Source organism: Daucus carota, chromosome 7 (assembly GCF_001625215.2).
Source record: "Daucus carota subsp. sativus chromosome 7, DH1 v3.0, whole genome shotgun sequence".
Lineage (NCBI taxonomy): Eukaryota > Viridiplantae > Streptophyta > Magnoliopsida > Apiales > Apiaceae > Daucus > Daucus carota.
Window position 1 is genome coordinate 39,411,423 of NC_030387.2, and position 21,384 is coordinate 39,432,806.

At 37.1% G+C, this 21,384-nt stretch overlaps 4 protein-coding genes and 1 non-coding gene across 7 annotated transcripts; 3 read left to right on the top strand and 2 right to left on the bottom strand.

Moving 5' to 3' along the window:
* Window positions 1–614: 614 nt before the first annotated feature.
* On the top strand, window positions 615–4,745 carry LOC108196153 (protein JOKA2). 2 transcript variants are annotated; one of them, XM_017363294.2, is made up of 8 exons: window positions 615–715; window positions 817–876; window positions 1,579–2,888; window positions 2,980–3,076; window positions 3,146–3,406; window positions 3,520–3,669; window positions 3,767–4,291; window positions 4,381–4,745. In XM_017363294.2, exons 2-7 carry the CDS (start codon window positions 853–855, stop codon window positions 4,286–4,288), a joined length of 2,364 nt encoding a protein of 787 aa, XP_017218783.1. In that variant the 5' UTR covers window positions 615–715; window positions 817–852; the 3' UTR covers window positions 4,289–4,291; window positions 4,381–4,745. The 2 variants fall into 2 exon arrangements, with proteins under 2 accessions (XP_017218783.1, XP_017218784.1); XM_017363295.2 differs by having other exon boundaries at window positions 616–715; window positions 3,164–3,406.
* A 258-nt stretch (window positions 4,746–5,003) lies between these two features.
* TRNAW-CCA (transfer RNA tryptophan (anticodon CCA)) lies at window positions 5,004–5,075 on the top strand. The gene has a single exon. It is a non-coding gene; the product is annotated as a tRNA-Trp (tRNA).
* A 5,540-nt stretch (window positions 5,076–10,615) lies between these two features.
* LOC108193630 (protein DEHYDRATION-INDUCED 19 homolog 5) lies at window positions 10,616–13,098 on the top strand. The gene is made up of 5 exons (XM_017360366.2): window positions 10,616–10,873; window positions 11,315–11,436; window positions 11,755–11,832; window positions 11,906–12,156; window positions 12,671–13,098. Exons 1-5 carry the CDS (start codon window positions 10,798–10,800, stop codon window positions 12,771–12,773), a joined length of 630 nt encoding a protein of 209 aa, XP_017215855.1. The 5' UTR covers window positions 10,616–10,797; the 3' UTR covers window positions 12,774–13,098.
* Window positions 13,099–14,367: 1,269 nt separating this feature from the next.
* LOC108196278 (elongation factor TuB, chloroplastic) lies at window positions 14,368–16,192 on the bottom strand. Its single transcript, XM_017363493.2, has one exon. The coding sequence runs from the start codon at window positions 16,017–16,019 to the stop codon at window positions 14,592–14,594; it is 1,428 nt and encodes a 475-aa protein (XP_017218982.1). The 5' UTR covers window positions 16,020–16,192; the 3' UTR covers window positions 14,368–14,591.
* Window positions 16,193–16,564: 372 nt separating this feature from the next.
* On the bottom strand, window positions 16,565–21,311 carry LOC108196381 (elongation factor TuB, chloroplastic). 2 transcript variants are annotated; one of them, XR_010285904.1, is made up of 3 exons: window positions 19,740–21,311; window positions 17,799–17,877; window positions 16,565–16,880 (listed from the first exon to the last, which is right to left on the bottom strand). XR_010285904.1 is itself a non-coding variant. In XM_017363644.2 (2 exons), exon 1 carries the CDS (start codon window positions 21,199–21,201, stop codon window positions 19,771–19,773), a length of 1,431 nt encoding a protein of 476 aa, XP_017219133.1. In that variant the 5' UTR covers window positions 21,202–21,311; the 3' UTR covers window positions 16,565–16,880; window positions 19,740–19,770. The 2 variants fall into 2 exon arrangements, 1 of the variants encoding a protein (XP_017219133.1); XM_017363644.2 differs by lacking the exon at window positions 17,799–17,877.
* Window positions 21,312–21,384: the final 73 nt, after the last annotated feature.

Here is a 21,384-nt window from a genome sequence, read left to right on the forward strand (position 1 = left end):
TTTAATATACTATTTAACTTCAAAATAATATTTTTATATACTATTTTAAAATAAAGATCACTAGTAAATCATGGTGTTATATAGTACTCCCTCTGTCCCATTTAATTGTATACGTTTCTTTTCAACTGCTCGACACGCATTTCAATGCTCTTATAAAATATAGTTCCGTAACTTATTTTTGAGATTTTCTTTTTATGAATAAAAATATAACATCCAAACTTTAATTCAGAAAAAGAAAATTTTAATAATAAATTACACAACTACATTTTTCAGGAGCATTAAAGTCCGTACCGCGTCCCCGTCCCCCAATATATACTACTCAAGGGACGGAGGGAGTACAAAATTACATGCAATACACTTTGACTCGAGAAAAACATTAATTTTAGTTTTAATGTTGCCATGATACGAAACGTGGATATCGTTATTGATTTGTAAAAAGCTATATAAATATGTAATTTTTTATAAGAGAAGTGCTCGTTTATTTAAATAAAATTAGCAAAACACTTTTTTTTAAATAAAAAAATAGCAAACACTTAATACAGAATATAAAATTTTTGTTTCCGAAATAAATTTTATTTTCATAAAAGAACTTTATGGCCCGTTGTGATGCGTACTGGAGAAGGGAAGTTGTATCGATCCAAACACTGTCTTTACTCTACACTCTCAATAATCAATATACAGTCTACCCCGAGTGTCGTGGCTCCGTAGTACACGTGTAAGTCTCTCCCTCTCTCTCTCTCTCTCTCTCTCTCTCTCTCTCTCTCTCCTTCTCTCTCTTACTAATTCATCTATATCTTGTTGTATCTGTACTTCCAGGTTTAGGGTTTTCAATTTTCAAGCTTCTTGAAGGCTATGGCGACTTCTATTGTCATAAAGGTTCGATTTTTACCCTCTTTTCCCTCTCTTTTTCTTGTATATCCCCGTAATCTGTTCGTTGAATCATGTATAATTTATCTAAGAACTCAGATTGTCTACAGAACTGCACACCCACATGTTTATATGTATAAAGCTTTGATCTTTACCTTCTTTTCTTGCTTTTTTTATATTTTCCCTTAATTTTCTTGCTAAAACTTAATGATTTGTAGATTTTGTTTGTTACTCGTATTATAAAAAGGGGACTCACACCCACCCACCCACACACACACAATCATTTACAAGACATGTATGTATGTATGTCAAATCGTGATACAGCCTGTCTTGTTGGATGTTTATATAACTGTGAAGATATTTAGTGTGTGTGTGCGTGTGTTATGTAGTCATTTTTCAGCAAGAGTGTATTTCGAGTTTCGAGAATATTGAATAAATGGATACTGTGATTGAAGATATTGATTGGGGTCTAATTACTTGTAGACTTTTAGATGTATGTGTGATTAGTGATTAAAAATGGAACAAATGGGTGCTCTCTGTTTATTTGCGATATGCATGTTTACATTCTTTGAATGTATTAGATGTGTGTGTGTGTGAATTTTTTTGTTTATTCATGGTATGTTCTTTCTCTTTTCGAATAAAAGTTGATTGCTGGATAATCTTTGCATGTGCCTTCTTTTTGCTTAAACTGCACTGTAATGTCTTGGACAGGTTCAATATGGTGAAACGCTTAGGCGTTTCAGCTCACAAGTTGTTGATGGGAAGCTCAATCTTGACATGAAGGGATTAAGAGAGAAAGTTTGTTCTCTTTATAGCTTTCCTGCTGGTTCTGAGCTTGTTTTGACGTATATTGATGAAGATACAGATGTGGTGACACTTGCTGATGAAGAAGATCTTAATGATATAGTGAGGCAGTCCCTGAATCCTCTGAGGATAACTGTGAAATTGATTAGGAAAAAGAGTGCTAGTTCTCAGAGTAATTCAAGTGGAAATTCTACCCCTGTGAGAGAGCCTGAAGTTCAGATTCCTTTGCATGTTAAAAGCAATAGTGCTACTGAAGTATTGAACTCTCTCCCAGATACCGTCCGTGAAACTGTTTTAAAATTGTCAACTGAGTTGGGGTTTGATTCTAACTCCCCATCAGGTTATGCTGATCTTCTCGACTCGTTAGCGAAAATGGGCCTTTCCTATCTGAAAGAGGCTTCTGTATCTGGTGCGAAAGGTGGGCCTGTAAAAAGCTTCATTGATGCAACAGTGACCAAGGATGGAAACAGTTCCTTAGCTGTCGGGACTCCACAAGTTTCCGGAAAGAAAAGCATCGACACAAAACAAGATAACAGATCTGGCTTTTTGGAGAACTTTGTTATGGAAGCTACTGATATGGCAATTGTCAAGGATAAACCCTCAACTTTGTCTGCAAAAGCAACTCCTGACTCGTTTGATGTTACTGGTGGTAGCAAGCAAGACTTCCTGGAGAACTTTGCCATGGAAGCTACTGACATGGAAATTGTGGAGAATAAACCGTCAACTTTGTCTCCAAAAACAACTTTTGACTCATTTAATGTTACTGCTGGCCACAAGCAAGACAAAGTCAAAGATGATGACTTCCGTCTTCATGATAAATGGGGAAATTGCAATATTGGTTTTTCCGAAGGGAACAAGGTTGGAAACAATGCTGGTTCTACTCAAAAGATGGAGACTAAGAACTCCACTGAATCTCGTCAGTTCTGGAACTATGTTATGGGCCCTCAACCCTCGAACAATGCTCGATCTGGTCATAAGTTAGAGGCTATAAAGTCAACCGATCCTCGTCAGGGGCGGGAGTTTGATCCCTGGACTGGTATTGAATCATCTTTCTCAAATTTCCCATGCTTGAATAAGCATCAGAATCCTCATCGCGTGGCCCCATTTAAAAGGAGTTACACCACCAGTGATGGTATCAGCAGTATTTTTCACCGTGGTGTGCGTTGTGATGGCTGTGGCATCCATCCAATAAGTGGACCCCGTTTTAAATCTAAAGTGTAAAGAATATTTTAATTAGTTACTTTTTCTTGTGTTGTATATTTCTTGAATTATCTCTACAGTGTTGCTAAACAGTAGCTCATGTTGCAGGAGAGAAGATTATGATCTGTGTAGCATATGCTTTGCTGATATAGGAACTGAGGCTGAATACATTAGAATGGACCATCCTATCAGTTACAAGAAGCCTGTAAGTCGTTATAATTATATTGTTCAGTTTTACTACAGTACCAATTAAACACAACATTCGGTTTTACAGATGTCGTGCTGTTTCCAGATGCAGGAATATTGCCTGGGACAGTCATTACCAACATTGCCTGAATATCATTCGAGAATGAAACTAGATAGTTGCTTTATTAAAGATGTTAACATCCTGGATGGAACTATCATGACACCTTCCTCTCATTTTACAAAGATTTGGCGGATGAGGAACAATGGTAGGGTTGTTTGGCCTCATGGGGTACATCTTGTATGGATTGGGGGTAATATGCTTAGCAAGGCACTTTCCCGTGACATAAAGGTTTGGATATATGATGTTTTAATCTCTAGAGTGTTCCCTGTGCTGTAATATATACTCTCCACTATCTTGTTTTCTTGTGGTCGTACATTCTGCATTTTTCCATCTATATGCAGATTCCTGCTGACGGCTGTCCTGTAGACAAGGAAATTGACGTTGCAGTCGACTTCACTGCTCCAGTGCATCCTGGTCGTTACGTCTCGTATTGGAGGCTGTCCACGCCATCAGGCCATAAATTTGGACAACGTGTTTGGGTTATCATCCAGGTCATTTTTTGCATTACAGACATTCTAGTATCATAATTCATACACTTGAATACTGTTAACAAGTAGGCTAGTTGCTTACCGTCTCATATCGTTGCAGGTTAGTTCTTCTCAGGACCCACTTGGCAAGAATGCCCATGGCATTAATTTGAACTGGCCTCCCGTTGGTGTTGGTGGCATAATGCATCAAGGTAGCCTCCTCAACAGTGGGAATTATGGGAACTATAGCAAGCCAATGATGGAGAAAGTGACTAACATTCCTAAAAGGGACCAGGGGCTTAATCTTCCTACCGAATTTACTCCGTTAGTTGCAGGAGCTGAACTTAATTCCGGTTTATGTGAAGCTTCTTTGCCATTAAAGTTCCCAGCTGCTAATATGTCTAAAGTCGAACCGACTTCGTTATCTGTTCAACCAAATCCAGATGCTGGTGTTCCCAACTCTATGGTAGGTGTCGTACAAGGTACGGATGTTGTCGAGCAAAGCCTTCTACAGGATCTTGAGGACATGGGCTTTAAGCAGGTTGATTTGAACAAAAAGATTCTGAGGAAAAATGATTATGATTTGGAACAAACCCTAGATGATCTTTGCAAGTGGGATCCTATTCTCAAGGAGATGCAGTAGATGGTAATTTCACTGAAAAGCCTTTGTACCTTTATTCGTCTTACTATCAGTTCCTTACAAAATGTTCTTCAATTATTCACTCTTTTTTCCAGGTTTCTCGAACCTAATGGACAAGATGCGTATAAAGAACAATGGCTACTTAGTGTGTGGTAATGGATATGGTTGCTGGACGTCGTATGCAGACTTTTATAGTTTCTGGTTTATTATGATCATAGACGCGTAGTTATATAAATAAATGTACCTGGGTGAATGTTATCTTGTGTTAGGTTTTTCGGCCATCTAAGTACTGCTCTCTGTGGATGGCAGACTAATATGCCTTAATGTCGTGGCCGACTAATGGCTCTATTATGTCTTTGTGTCTGACTGTTAAACTGTCAAGTATTGTCATTCCTGACTGTTAAGTACGTCTGTTAATTACTTTCGTTCGTTAATATTAAAAATAGTTCTGGTATTGTAATGCTGCTTTGTATAACTGTTGAACGACGGACGACCAAGTCCATGTCTACCACCGGAAAAGCTTGAGATTTTGACAAGCATAGTGCATTTTAGAATGGAATTATGTTTTTGATTTTTGACGGTGAAACCTTTGTATCAATTTTGAGTCGTGTCTGAATGAATGTCAAGATACAGAAAATATGACAAAAATGGACATTTGGTAGATCTCCAAAGAAATGGTGATGACGTATATAATATATAAAGTATCAGATATCAAAATGGATCTGTGGCGCAATGGTAGCGCGTCTGACTCCAGATCAGAAGGTTGCGTGTTCGATTCACGTCAGGTTCATTAATTTTTTTCATTGATCTTTTTCCACTTCATTTTAAGAGGTAATTGCATATCGCACCCCCTAACTATCGTTCAAAAACGATATTGTACTCATACTTTGAGAAACTCAACTCGCACCCCTTATCTTTACAGTTCAAGCCCGAGATGCACCCCTCTACCGTTAACGCCGTTAACTCCGTTAAGTCATTATACAAGTAATTGCAAATCGGACCCCCTAACTTACGTTCAAAAACGATATTGTGCACATACTTTTGGAAACTCAAATCGCACCACCTATTTTTACATTTGAAGAACGATACGCACCCCCCGGGTTAACTTCCCCCGTTAACTTCCATTAAAATACTTCATCCGTCTCAATTTACATGTCCCTTTTGCTTTTCGAGGAGTCAATTTGACTAATTTTTGACCAACTATTAGAAAATATTTATTTATTATTTTAGGAGATAGAAAGTTATATATTAAAATAGACTAAATTTACCTAAAATATACACTTACACTATTTTAAATATAAACAATAAATATTATGTGATATTAATTATAAATAATACTTAAATTTATATAAATTTATATATTTTAGGGGGTGCGATATGCAATTACCTCTATATTTTATTTAATATATAAATTTATGTATTATTTATAATAAATATCACATAATATTTATTTATATATATATAAAATAGTGTGTATTTTAAGTACTTAATATCACATAATATTTATCTATATCTATTTTAAAATCATTTGATATGTAAAATCATTTTGACTTGGGGATAGCTTAATTAAACAAAAATTGAAAAAAAATATCATCAAAAAGTAAATCCAGTGTATTTTAATGTGTAACATTCTATTTTCTAAAATAATAAATAAATATTTTCTCATAGTTGATCAAAAATTAGTCAATTTGACTTCTCGAACAGCAAAAAGGACATGTAAATTGAGACGGAGGGAGTATTTTAACGGAAGTTAACGGAATTTAACGGAGGGGGTGCATATCGTTATTGAAATGTAAAGATAAGGGGTGCGAGTTGAGTTTCTCAAAGTATAGGTACAATATCGTTTTTGAACGATAGTTAGGGGGTGCGATATGCAATTACCTCTCATTTTAATGCCAAAACTTTAGTTCTGTCATGTTCAGAGACTTTTGTGGCCCTTGGCTACTTGCTAACAGACCAAATTTTATTCTTCAACCAAGTAGAAACATGATCATAAGAATTTATGATCATAAACCGCAGAAAGAGGGGAAAGAATAAGATGCAAAGCTTATGGACTTATCATCTTCGAATATTGTCAAAAGTTAAGGCCTATAAAACCATCTTCCATTTTTGGTTCTTCAGCAGAGAGCAAGAGCATAGCAAATCAAGCTAACAACCACACCACAACCATGTTTTCAAGCTCTTTCGACGAAAACTATGCCACCTATCAGACTCATGATGGTCGGAACAGGGCCAACTCATATGAGTACAATACGCATGTTCCAAGTGCAGTACCAGTGATCCCCTATGCTCTGGTCTCGCCTTATGGTCAGTACCCAAGTCATGCTCAGTTTAGTAACATTATGGTCTATGAAGGCGAAGCACCGCGCCTGATGACTAGCCAGCACCAGAAACATCAGCAGGCTCACAAGGGCAGAGTTCATTTCGCGGAGCCTGACACAATTCAGTACCCAAATCTTGGTCAGTTCAACGAAGCATCTCCCCTCATGAATAAGCAGCACAGGCAACATCAGCATGCTCCCCAGGCTCATAAGGGCAGAGTTCATTTCGCGGAGCCTGACACAATTACTAATGATCACGCTCCACAGGCTCGTAAGGGTAGAGTTCATTTTGAAGCAGATACTAAAACTGTGGATCAGAAGAACGGGAGAGTTAAAGTTCAGCAAAATAATATTGATGCAGATGCTGATGGATTCATTAGGCTGAAGCACAAGAATTTCGAGCTTTCCAGGTGGGAAACCTTCAAAGGCTATTAGAGGCCGTTCTGGATTTCAAATGAAATCCAAATCAAAATTCCCAAACAGGTTATTTGATCAAATCCAGAATTTCAACTGAAATCCAGCTTCCCAAACAGACCATTAAGGTAATCAAAGGGCCAGATGATATATTTGTATTGCAGAAGTCATTTTCATCCCAGTTCAATATGAATAATGTATCAAGGTACCATATCTTGGCACTGTATATTTAACTGTTATGCCTGATTTATCTTCGAGTAAAGCATACTACTTTCTGATTCGTCGTAGAAACTATAAATCATGACAGAACAAGGAAACTGAAAATGTCATCCAACAGTTCAACAATGTAATCTTCTCTCCGAGGAACATCGTCTTTGAAATTTAGAATGACGCCTTACTAGGATCATATATTATTCAACGCCCTTTTCTATTTTACTAAAACATCTATGTGTCAGAGTGAAGATCATCGCAGCTAGGTCACAGTTTCCATTTCGGGATTAGATTTTTTCTCAGGTTCGTCTCATGTATTCCTCATGGTTTTAAATCCTCTAGTTCTTCGAAATTTTTCCAGAACCTTAACAAAATCTGGGACAAATATCAAAATCACTCGTTGGATTAAATATATCAAATTAGTCACGGATTTTCTAATTGATTCAATTCACTTACTAATTTAAATTTTTTATCAGGTAAATCATATTAAATTGATACAAAATTCCAATTTTATAATGACAAAGCTCATACAAATCAAATTAGTAATCGAATAGAGTCAATTTTAAAATAAACGACTAATTTGATTTACATTAGGGCTGTTATTCGGTCCGGGCGAGCCGAGTTTCGAGCCGGGCATAATTCGAGCCGAGTTTTATTTAGTCGAGCCGAGCCGGCTCGTTTAAGAAAACGAGCCTAAACCTTTGCCCGAACTCGACTCGTTTATTTTCACGAGTCGAGTCGAGCTGGCTCGTTTAGTTAAACGAGCCGAGTTTAACGAGTCGGGCGAGCCGGCTCGTTTAATTTAACACTAAATCGAGCCTAAAATGCTACCCGAATCCGACTCGTTAATTTTCACGAGTCGAGCCGAGCCAGCTCGTTTAACAAAACGAGCCAAAACCTCTGCCCGAACTCGAGCTCGATTAACTAAACGAGCCGAGCCGAGCCCATCAAAACGAGTTCGAGCCGGGCGAGCTCGCGAGCTGCCCGGATCGGATTACAGCACTAATTTACATAAAACAAGTATGGTCCTCCATATATTCCAGGAACCTTTTCAATTACCCTATGTATGACCGGATTTTCTAGTGGGAACAATCACTTTTTGTTGAGATGGAAGGCTTTTATTAGCCAAAATCTCATTAATAATCATGCCCTCTGCAGATGCACAAAAAACATGATTAGTAAAAGCCCAAGACCCATTTATAATTTACCTCCGGAGTAATTTTTATACAAACTTATTTATATGAAAACGATCAGTCACATACAGTGACGGAACCAGGACTAAAAGTTAGGGGGGCTGAAATTTTTTTCGTCATACATACTTGCAAAAATAGCTTTCTCAATATACTATCATTCATTCATGCATCTTCCATCCTATTACGCTGATAAGTATTGATTGCTTTCATAGCAAAGAAAACTCTCTCAACAGTAGCAATGACAACCAGTAAAATCATAGTTAACTCAACCAGAAGATAAACTAAGGGATAAGCAGTGTGTCTTTGTGTTTTAACCATCATGACAGAAAGATTTTCTATATTTTGAAGTTCAGATTAATCTCCACTCTCATATCATAGATAAAATTGTGTAACTGATTTGGCAACAACTCCAAGTCTAGTTAAGAGAAATCCTTTGCATAAAATTGTGCAAGGCAGACCATTTTTGAGTTATTGAAATTTGAAAATTAATTTCTAGGATCCAAAGAGCCAATATAAAGTCAACGTGTGCCTATGACTTATGAGAACATGTCCAAAAGCTTATTCGTATGAGCTCTTTAGCCAAAATTTGAAGAATATGGAGATGAAATGAACTCCAACAAGCTCCTAACACCTCTTCAAGAACTTAGGAGCTCTATTTGCTTCCTCAACAATGAGGAACACACTTTCCCTCTTAACTATATTTTATATTATTTTTCTAATGTACAAAGTACTCAGCATGCATCATACAGTTTGCATGATCTAGTTGCTCTGAGTGTATCTGTTTGAATGTATTTGTTAATTAGACTCTTTTTAGACTAAGTGTCTTCTCTTTTCTTCTTTTATAATAAGCCCCTCTCTATGACATTTATAATTCAACGGGGCTAATAAAATTATATTTATATCACAAATTCAGCGGGAGCTTAAGAAAAAATATACACTGTATTTTTGAGGTTAGGGGGGACTCTAGCATCCCCTAGCCCCTTCTGGTTCCACCACTGGTCACATACCTTTAAACATTGCATAATTAATTACAAAGAGACGGCAGCAGAATAGTTAGTTGTATGAGAATGACAGGCTTATTAATTTAATTAATTTTACTTGGTACAAATAATGTCCCACCATAATACTAGTATTATTGATGGTGCTTTGTAGATGCAAGTATCACCGTCCTCATTCCGTCACCACAAAACTCCACTTAGGAATAATTAAACATTTAATTACTTCACGCTCAAGCAAATTCTTCCAACATGTCATGTCTTTTCTTCTCAATTGTGTCCATTTCAGAGAGTTTCATCGTAGCAGTTATGGCATGTGGTGATTTGATTTTTTTTAATTATATATTTTCGAGTTCGTGCTCGTATCGCGTTTTTAAAAAGGTTTGAATTATAAAAATTCATATTTAAATAAGAGTTGAAAATATATTTTAAAATTGAATTCAAACACGATATTATTATGCGTTTGTTCAATTTCGATCATGTATGTAGATGCCGTATGATTTTTTATTATTGAATTATTTTTTCTTGTTAAAAAAAATAAATTGAATTTAAACTTTCATTTTCAGAGTAGAATCAGAATTACGAAATAGTCACGATTAAATTAACAAATGATCAAATATAAATACAGGTGAAACTCTCCCAAAATTTAACAAATTATTTTTATATTTTTTTACAACAGTGTTATATATATATATATCCGAATTATTGAATTTTTTATTAACTTTTAAAAAATATTTTTACCGATTTATCTATTTTACTTTGACTTAACTAAAAGTCTCTTCTAATAAATTTTTGATAAATCCTAAATCAACTGATAAACCGATTGTTTTCTGTTCCCGCTGATTGATCACTCCTGATTCCCAAAATTTTCAACCTCTGAGCATGATTAGTGACTGAGGACGTGGACTAATTCGATTCTTAAACATCTTTACAAAAGTCCCACGTATGACTTTTTGTTAATTAAACACAAAACACACTTATTAAATCTTAACAAGACAAGGAAACACTGAAATGCATCCAGCCACTTGCAAAAGCTTCCAGGCCTATCCTACTCAACTGTGACTGTAAAGAAAAGGAGGATGACTCTGTTCTCAACTGTATCCATTAGCCACGTGTCAGCTCTGTATTGACCAGCTTGTTGTGTGTTCGAAAAGCTTGCTTTTTCTTCAATGGCCAGCCCCATGTAGATAGCTTTTCAACATATCAAATCACTTGCAACGTACCATCATTCTCTCCTTTTGAATATTTTATTATTCACAAGAGAAAAAAATGAAACACCCCTTAAAGTTCTTGTTTATTTAACTTAGTGAAGGAGTATTAGTATTATTAAATAATTGTTTTCTTACATATATATTTGGGATTTTGATTTTTGAAGACAGATGGAGTTCTGGGCTTCAAGGGTTCACTCTGCCAAGAGCTTTTCTGCAGTTCACTCTGCTCACCTTAACAACTCAGGTATGTTTCTGGTATTATATTTCGGTACAATTCATCTACTAAAAGGCAAAAAAGGGTATTCTTGATTCTAGATTCTTGATTTTATTTTACTTTTTTGTTTTAGATCCAGTTTTATAAATTTCAAGATTTTCTTTAGTTAAAGACTTATAGCTCATGAATTTACTGAGTTTGCATAGAATTGCATATTTGATGTTAGCAATCAGCTTGAGTGATAAACCCTTTTGAGGGTTTGACAGAAAGGTGCAATCTTTATGTTGCACAGTAGCTAACTTTACTCTCTGTAGTTACTATACTTTATTAGTTTACTTCATGAGTTCATCTATGTATATATTCTTATAGTTTTTGTTGCTATGAATCTAGTTGTTTACTTGTTAGTTACTATCAGATCTTGTGACCTGGTTGAAGTAAAGATTAATGGACCAGATGATTGATTAATTGCAGATGATATGGGAGATGATGATATGAGAGCTTGGTTTCCTTGCCCCTTCTGTTATGTGGATATCGAGGTTCAGGCAATTTGTGTCCATCTACAAGAAGAACACTGCTTTGACCTAAGAAACGCGGTACTGCTAGTAGTTTGTTATACTATGCATACTTTATCATTCGTGATGTATGTATGCCAGTTTCATCTGTCATTGGTTGATTCAGAAGTTTATAGCATCTACAGATTTGATGCATATATGCGTTAAGATTTTTCGCCACTTTCAAGTTAGCATTGACATTGAGTGTCTTAAGAAATTTAAAATAGAACAAGAAGTATTGTTGTCCTAGTAGTGTGATATCTCAGTGGATTGATTCATGTTACTTGAGCGTGAATTTCTTCTACCAAGGCAATGTTGATGATCATTTTCACAGCTGATACGCTTATAATTGTTTTACAGGTTTGTCCGATTTGTGCTGCAAATCTGGGGAAAGATGCCACAGCACATTTCACAACTCAGCATGCTCATTTGGTTGAGGTTTGATATTGCACCAGACAACATCTGATTCACTGTATAAAACATGTGTAAAGTTTCATATTTTTGTTTTCAGCGGAGAAGAAAGTCCCAAAAATCGGGTTCATGGAGTAACAATTCAATGGGGCCTAGCAAGAACATGCGAGAAATGAACTCATATTATAGTCAACAACAGATGAATGGTAGAGGTCATATGCATGAAAGTGTACCTGATCCGCTCCTCTCACCATTTCTGTGCACTATACCTTTGCCTGATCAAGAAACTAAGGTAGAGGTAGATGCAGATATATCCCGCACTTCTGAATTAACCACCTCTGAGGCTACAAGGTACTAGCACTTCTGCTTACGAATGCTATTCTCTCTGCTATCTTGTGTTTGCAGCTTGTATACTCTATCATATGGCATTCAGAACCCGAAAGTCCATATTTGTAAATTCTACTGATTAGCATCTAGCATAGATAAATTCATGAACTTTGCATAGAACATTCCAGCTACTCTTTGTAGAAGGGTATAGTTATACAACATAATTTTTCTCGTGTTATTGCTAACCATGTCAATAGATTACATGAAGATATGATGTGGTTGATGTAACAAACTGAGTGTGAATTTCTGTTGAGGATAGAACATAGCAGTCGGCTATATATTTTTGTCATCTTTTATATTTGTATATGATTCTTTTGTGTTAAGTCTTCATTTTTTAATCTATGGTAATTATTTAGATACGGATCATTCATATATGTAGCGGCAAGTCAGTTTAATTTGTAGATAACAGAGATGAACACACACATCGTGTAGTCTTAGATGGAGTAACAGAGCTCTAACCTTTCGTTCCATTATGCAGCACTAAGTCCGCTGTATTAGATGAAGCTCAAGAACAGGATTACAGAGAGCGGACACAGCGTGCTGCATTCACTCAGCAGTTGATCTTGTCCACCATATTTTAGTCTGTCCGACACCCTCTGCAGAATGTTTCCAGATTTGTGCCCGAGTCTGAATTTTACTTCATAATCTTCAGTCACTTTCCTGCTGCACATTACCTCGAGATGCATCAACGTTCATCGATTTCCCTATGAAGCAGCCATATAATGTCTGTTAAAATCAACAACAATGTATATCTACAAAGTCCAAAGTAGTATCATGCATCTAATCTTCGAATGCTCTTGTAATTCCTAGTCTTACTATAGTAATACTCTAATTCCAAAGTCTCTCCACTCTCCAGTGATGTATGAATGCAGCTGTTTCTATATAGCTTAAAGATGAATTAGCCTCTTTCTACAGTTTAAGAGTTGGAAGAACTGCAGTCGTATAAAATCTGACTATTTTGTAAATATTATTTGAAGAAAGTACTTGCAAGATTAAAAGAAATTTCAAATTATCATTTTTATAACTCTGAACAATAATAATTAACTAATTAAAGTGGAATATATTTGAAATTAATTGTCATACAAGAACCTTGTTTCTTTGTTTATATTTCTCCAAAAAAAAAAAAAAAGGTTAAAATTTTATATTCAATTTTTATTCAGTATCCTAAAAATTCTCGATTAATTCTTAAAAAAAATTCACCGTTTCACCAATTACATTCCGATTTTACTAAAATTTCCTGATTTATTTTAAAAAACTCCAATAACTCCGGAATCAATATGTCAACCAATTAGTGTTCCGATTCTCGATTTTAAGATCATGCTCTTTTATTCTATATACTTACACCACACCACCACTATTTGTGTACAAACTTCAACACGTAGAATTGCTGCTTAAATTTCCATGCCCCAAAGTTAAATGAAAGAGACCCCCAGTTATATGAAGACAAGATGAAACATCAGCAATGGCCATGGCAACTGGAGGAGGCACACAGTTTGGGTTCTTAGACTGCAAAAACATCCAGGATGAAGCTGGGGTGAAATTTAGTGGAGGTCCGAACCGACTGATGTTGAAGAATCAGCGGATGAGTTGGAACTTGCAGAAATATTTTCATACTTTATGTTCATAATATAGCCAGCCATTATATAGCCATCCATGTATAGATTATACAGCTGAACAGAATCCCCCAATAACAAAGATGGGCATGTATATCATTATTTGTGAGCAAATTGCAATGAAAGTGTGACATCCAAAATATTTCACAAGTAAGAAGTCACAGTTAAGCATACAAATTATTACTTACTGAAGTCACAGAAGTAGATAGATTTCACAAGTAAGAAGTCACAGTTAAGCATACAAGTAAGAAGTCACAGTAATTACTTACTGAAGTTGAGATTGGATACCATGGACCCATGATCAAAACAGAAGTAACAATAAGTAGATAGATTTCTACGAGGCAAATCGCAATGTGAAATAGTACTGATGATCATTAAAATGCCATTTGCAGTTGCAGATATATTGATGACTTATTAAATATGTAGCTACGCAAGTGATTGTTATGTTCAATACACCCCCGGTCTATAACTTCTCCGCGGATAAAAGTTGTAGAACTACCCGACTTTTAATAGAGCAGCATCAGCATCTCAAGTAGCTAAACAACACTGAAAAGGCTGAAACTAAGAAAGAAAGTTAAAACAATTAATTTGAACATGAGATAGTACAATCCAACTAAAAGGAGTGCTAAGAAATGAGAAATCAAGAACCAGACTCGTTGCTGCATATGTAACATTGGATCCAGCATGTTTAAGAGACAAGGGGCAAAACTAATTTCAAAAAAGAAAAAAGACAAAAGATTGAAGCTTTGAATCACCCAAAAGTGAAGGCCATCCCACCAAGTTCAATCACTCAATAATGGCATTAATAACTCCAGCACCAACAGTCTTTCCTCCTTCTCTAATAGCAAACCTCATTCCTTGCTCACAAGCAATCGGCACAATAAGCTCCACAACCATCTTCACACGGTCACCAGGCATAACCATTTTCGACTCTTCATCCTTCTCATTCTTAATAGTAGTCACTTTCCCAGTGACATCTGTAGTTCTCATGTAAAACTGAGGCCTGTATCCAGTGAAAAAAGGTGAATGCCTCCCACCTTCATCCTTCTTCAAAATATATACAATCGCCTCAAACTTTGTATGAGGTGTAATCGATCCAGGCTTAGCCAAAACCATCCCTCTCTGGATATCAATCTTCTGAATACCTCTTAACAACAACCCGACATTATCACCAGCCAAAGCCTCATCAAGAAACTTCTGAAACATTTCAACTCCAGTCACTGTTGTACCCCTAGTATCCTTCAACCCCACAATATCAACGGTCTCCCCAACCTTAATCGTCCCTCTCTCAACACGACCAGTGGCAACAGTCCCACGTCCCGTGATCGAAAAAACATCCTCAATTGCCATTAAGAAGGGCAACTCAGTCTGCCTCTGTGGAATAGGAATATAACTATCAACATTATCCATCAAAGCATAAATCTTGTCAACCCACTCATTGTCCCCTCTCTTAATCGCGGGATTCTCCATCAGTGCTTCCAATGCCAACAATGCTGATCCTGACACAATTGGAATATCATCCCCTGGAAACTCATACTTATTCAATTCCTCCCTAACCTCCAACTCCACAAGCTCCAAAAGCTCGGCATCATCAACCTGATCCTCTTTATTCAAGAAAACAACCATATTCGGAACCCCCACTTGTTTCGCCAACAAAATGTGTTCTTTAGTCTGTGGCATTGGCCCATCAGCACCCGAAACCACTAAAATCGCTCCGTCCATCTGCGCAGCCCCTGTAATCATATTCTTGACATAATCAGCATGCCCTGGACAATCCACATGAGCATAATGCCTACTCTCAGTCTCATACTCAACAGTAGCTGTATTAATAGTAATCCCACGCGCTCTCTCCTCAGGAGCAGCATCAATTTCATCGTACTTCTTGGGTGCAGACCCTCCCATAGCAGCAAGCGCCATGGTCAACGCAGCAGTCAGAGTGGTTTTCCCATGGTCAACGTGCCCAATTGTGCCTATATTGATATGGGGTTTCTTCCTTTCGAATTTCCCACGCGCTGCGCGTACGGTCAGCCTGGTGGCGCGTGAGCGAAACGGGGAGGTGGGTGTTTGAAATTGGGAGGACAACGTTGATGGGTTGGCGAGAAAAGAGGAGGTGAGGATAAATTTCCGTGAACTTGTCGGAGAAAAGGCGGAATTAGGGTTAGGGTTTGCAGGGTTTATGAGGTTTATAGAAGAAGATAGAGCTGAAATCGCCATTTTTGCTTCCAGCAAACAAGAGGGGTTTGGAGAATTTTGGGAGAGATGAGATAATAACAAGGAGATTGTGTGTTTTGTGTGAGTGTGTGTTCTCCTTTATCTATCTACAACACAACATTTTGTATCTATAGTCTGTAGAGATACAATTTCTAACCTCATATCTCACCCTATCCACTTTCACAATTTCAAGATAACATTTTCATTTTTACTGTTTTTCTAAAATTAAATAAATAAATTACAAAAAAAAAATAAACAAACAAGAGATTTGGGAAGAGTTTGCTATGTGTTCAGAGTGAATTTATGGTTTGTAGAAATTTTCATTATAAATATTTATTTTTCTACTCCAAGTGTTCATGAAAGGCACTAGTTGATTTCTAAATGCTTTGGTTTTTTAAGTTGTTTGTGACATGTTCTTTGATGTTTCAGTTTTGCTAAATCTCTGGCTCTCTTGGAAATTTTTGTGGTTGTTGAAGTGCATTTGTGTCGCTCTGTAAACTACATGCTACTCCAACCAACAAGTGAAATTATATCTGATAAAGCCATCAAATCCCAAAAATAAATTTTTTGTAATCAATACTTCTGCAGAGAATATTGGATACAACTTGATATAACTCTATAAAGCTCGTATTGATTCATTTAAATAAGATCATGGTGCAGATAATGACATTATTGTGAGCCGGTGAACCATTTCATAGCAATCTGCCTTGCCACCCGAAAGACTGAATCCAGTTCTGTACCTCCTGGAGGCACACATCTAACTTGTTCTTAAGCGGATTCAGTCTATCCCTAAGATAGTAGAGTTTAGCCCTCCTCACTTTCTTCTTGTCCAGCACCTTTATCTCCTTTATATTAGGCGAATACCTGCACCAGACACCCTATTTGGTCACCAAGTGCAGGAATGTCAAAGAAAAGATGTAATCAAAGCACAGAACCAAAATCCTTAAGTGCTTTTAATTATTATGTGAACAGGTTCACATAATCAAGCAAAAGACTTGCAGCAACAAGCATGTCCAAGTAAATATACAATCAGTAATGTATTAATCTTTGAAGGTGAGAGGCCATATCTAACTTTGTAAATTGAATTGTACATCAAGTATATTTAAACAGAACAGCTAGTACTTGGTAACTAGAAGACTATCACTTTCAAAAAACTGGTACACCTCATGATATATGTTACAGTTCATCGAGTTCTTTTGTAACCAACTCTTAACATGACAATATCACTAAGTTCTGTCAATTCACAAGATACGATGAAAGGCAAGAAGAGTAGTTGCATTGTAGATGCTGTAAGATGATAAATTAATTCAAGGGTCACAGAATAGTCTCGCTTAGCAGCAATTCGCCATATTTCATTTGTTATTACTATTACATATACACCACCAGAGTTGAGCATGAGCAAGTAAGAATTTTAACACTGAGAGGAGAAAAAACGTATTTCAGTGGACTAAAGCTAATAAATATTCATAGAGAGAAGTTCTGCATGAGTAGGTTTCACCTTATAAGAACTCTCGCAAACCATTATATTGTGTTTGGTTGGATAATTTGGAATGGACTGGATGATGGATTGAATTAAAGGGAAGTAATGGAGGAAGGACGCAAGATTTGAAAATAAGATAATTCACTGTTATGAGATTTGGGAAGAGAACAGGGATGAGGGAAACAGCTTCCAGATAGACTGAAAACTTTTGCAACCTTTTGAAAAGCATTTATATTAACTAAATAACTAATAGCACTGAAGAAGCCATCTGCAGTATAACAGAATTCATATACACCACTTACCTAGACACACAGAGCAACTCAAGTCATCGAAAATAATACAAGAAAGTCCGCGGCAGCCCCAGAAAAGCAGACAAGCATACTGTATTTTCATAATATAGCCAGCCATTATAAAGTCATCCATGTATAGATTATACAGCTGAACAGAATCCCACAATAACAAAGAAGGGCATGTATATCATTATTTGTGAGCAAATTGCAATGAAACTGTGACATCCAAAATATTTCAGTAACAGTTATGCATACAAATTATTAGTTAATTCTTGCTGAAGTTGAGATTGGATACCATGGACCCATGATCAAAACAGAAGTAACAATAAGTAGACAGATTTCTATGAGGCAAATCACAATGTGAAGTAGTACAGATAATCATTAAATGCCATTTGCAGTTGCAGATATACCGGTGACTTGTTGAATATGTAGCTAAGCAAGTGATTTTATGTTCAATACACTCCTGATCTATAACTTCTCCACGGAGAATAGTTGTAGAACTACATAACTTTTAAGAGAGCAGCATCAGCATCTCAAGTAGAGCCGGCCAAACGGGCGGGCCGTGCCGGTTCGGGCCGGTTCAAACGGGTTCCGAACCGTCATCGGTGGAACCGTAACCGGCCCGTCAAACTGGCGGTCCGTGCCGTGCCCGGGCCGGGCTGGGAAAAAGAAAGTCGTAACCGTGATATACGGTTTACACGGGTTTTGCGGTTCAGCGGTTCGGGCCGAATAATAACATGCTGCGGTTCTACGGTTCGGTTATACGGTTCACGGGTTTGCGCATGTGACTTTGTGTTAGTAACTAAAGTACAACAATTGTCAGTGGCTGAGTCACTGTCAAGTCCAACAGAGACACATAGTACTTGTTTTATTTTTTGTTTCTTTTTGTTTTTTTTGCCGGTTTATTTTTGTTTTTATTTTTTTTTAATTTAGTTTAAGTATTATTATGTAACTAATTAAGAGATCGTAAATTAATGGATTAAGTATTATTATGCAACTAATTAATAAATTAATGGGTTAAGTATTATTATGTAACTAATTTTAACAATTCTTTAATGTTAAAAATTGGATAATAAAGTTTTATATGATATTAGTTTTGGAAATTATTTTTGTTTAGTGTTATTATGTAATTAATTATCAATAAAGTGTAAACTAATAAATAATTACCTAAATTTAAAAACTTAACCGAAATAAAACTAACTAAATTATTTTTAAAAATAAAATTACCTAAATTTAAAAACTTAACCGAAACAAAATTAATTAATTCTTTTGCAAATAAAATTACTGAAATTTAAAAACTAAAACGACACGAAATAAAATTAAGTAATTTTTTTATATAGTAAACGAAAATAAACTAAACTAACTAAACAACAACTAAAATTAACAAAATAAAACAAAAACTAACAAATTAAAACTCATGCAAAAAGAACAGAAAGCATTGTGAAGTTTGCTGATGGACTAAAAATTGGTGGTCGATGCACGAGTCTACGGTTCCGCGGTTCCGCGGTTCAAACCGCGGTTCCGCGGTTCAAACCAGGCCGGTTCCACGGGTTTCCGCGGTTCCGGGCCGGTTACGGTTCGGTCTTCCATTTCCTAACCCGTATTCGGCACGTGCTCAGTATCGGTTCAGGTCGGTTTTGAACCGGCCCGTGTTTAGACGGTTACGGGCGGTTAAAAAGTCGGTTCGGGGCGTGCCGGTTCGGTCGGTTCGGCCCGTTTGGCCACCTCTAATCTCAAGTAGCTAAGCAACATTAATAAGGGTGACACTAAGAAAGAAAGTCAAAACAAATTAATTTGAACATGAGATAGTACAATCCAACTAAAAGGAGAGCTAAGAAATTTAGAACCAAACTCGTTGCTGCATATGTAACATTGGATTCAGCATGTTTAAGAGACAAGGGGCAAAACTATTTTAAAAAAGAAAAAAGACAAAAGATTGAAACTTTGAATCACCCAAAAGTGAAGGCCAGCCCACCAAGTTCAATCACTCAATAATGGCATTAATAACTCCAGCACCAACAGTCTTTCCTCCTTCTCTAATAGCAAACCTCATTCCTTGCTCACAAGCAATCGGCACAATAAGCTCCACAACCATCTTCACACGGTCACCAGGCATAACCATTTTCGACTCTTCATCCTTCTCATTCTTAATAGTAGTCACTTTCCCAGTGACATCTGTAGTTCTCATGTAAAACTGAGGCCTGTATCCAGTGAAAAAAGGTGAATGCCTCCCACCTTCATCCTTCTTCAAAATATATACAATCGCCTCAAACTTTGTATGAGGTGTAATCGATCCAGGCTTAGCCAAAACCATCCCTCTCTGGATATCAATCTTCTGAATACCTCTTAACAACAACCCGACATTATCACCAGCCAAAGCCTCATCAAGAAACTTCTGAAACATTTCAACTCCAGTCACTGTTGTACCCCTAGTATCCTTCAACCCCACAATATCAACGGTCTCCCCAACCTTAATCGTCCCTCTCTCAACACGACCAGTGGCAACAGTCCCACGTCCCGTGATCGAAAAAACATCCTCAATTGCCATTAAGAAGGGCAACTCAGTCTGCCTCTGTGGAATAGGAATATAACTATCAACATTATCCATCAAAGCATAAATCTTGTCAACCCACTCATTGTCCCCTCTCTTAATCGCGGGATTCTCCATCAGTGCTTCCAATGCCAACAATGCTGATCCTGACACAATTGGAATATCATCCCCTGGAAACTCATACTTATTCAATTCCTCCCTAACCTCCAACTCCACAAGCTCCAAAAGCTCGGCATCATCAACCTGATCCTCTTTATTCAAGAAAACAACCATATTCGGAACCCCCACTTGTTTCGCCAACAAAATGTGTTCTTTAGTCTGTGGCATTGGCCCATCAGCACCCGAAACCACTAAAATCGCTCCGTCCATCTGCGCAGCCCCTGTAATCATATTCTTGACATAATCAGCATGCCCTGGACAATCCACATGAGCATAATGCCTACTCTCAGTCTCATACTCAACAGTAGCTGTATTAATAGTAATCCCACGCGCTCTCTCCTCAGGAGCAGCATCAATTTCATCGTACTTCTTGGGTGCAGACCCTCCCATAGCAGCAAGCGCCATGGTCAACGCAGCAGTCAGAGTGGTTTTCCCATGGTCAACGTGCCCAATTGTGCCTATATTGATATGGGGTTTCTTCCTTTCGAATTTCCCACGCGCTGCGCGTACGGTCAGCCTGGTGGCGCGTGAGCGAAACGGGGAGGTGGGTGTTTGAAATTGGGAGGACAACGTTGATGGGTTGGCGAGAAAAGAGGAGGTGAGGATAAATTTCCGTGAACTTGTCGGAGAAAAGGCGGAATTAGGGTTAGGGTTTGCAGGGTTTATGAGGTTTATAGAAGAAGAAGATAGAGCTGAAATCGCCATTTTTGCTTTAAGCAAACAAGAGGGGTTCGGAGAATTTTGGGAGAGATGAGATAATAACAAGGAGATTGTGTGTTTTGTGTGAGTGAGTGTGTTCCTTTATCTATCTACAAAACATTTTGTATCTATAGTTTCTAGTCTAGAGATACAAATTCTAACCTCATATCTCATCCTATCCACTTTCAC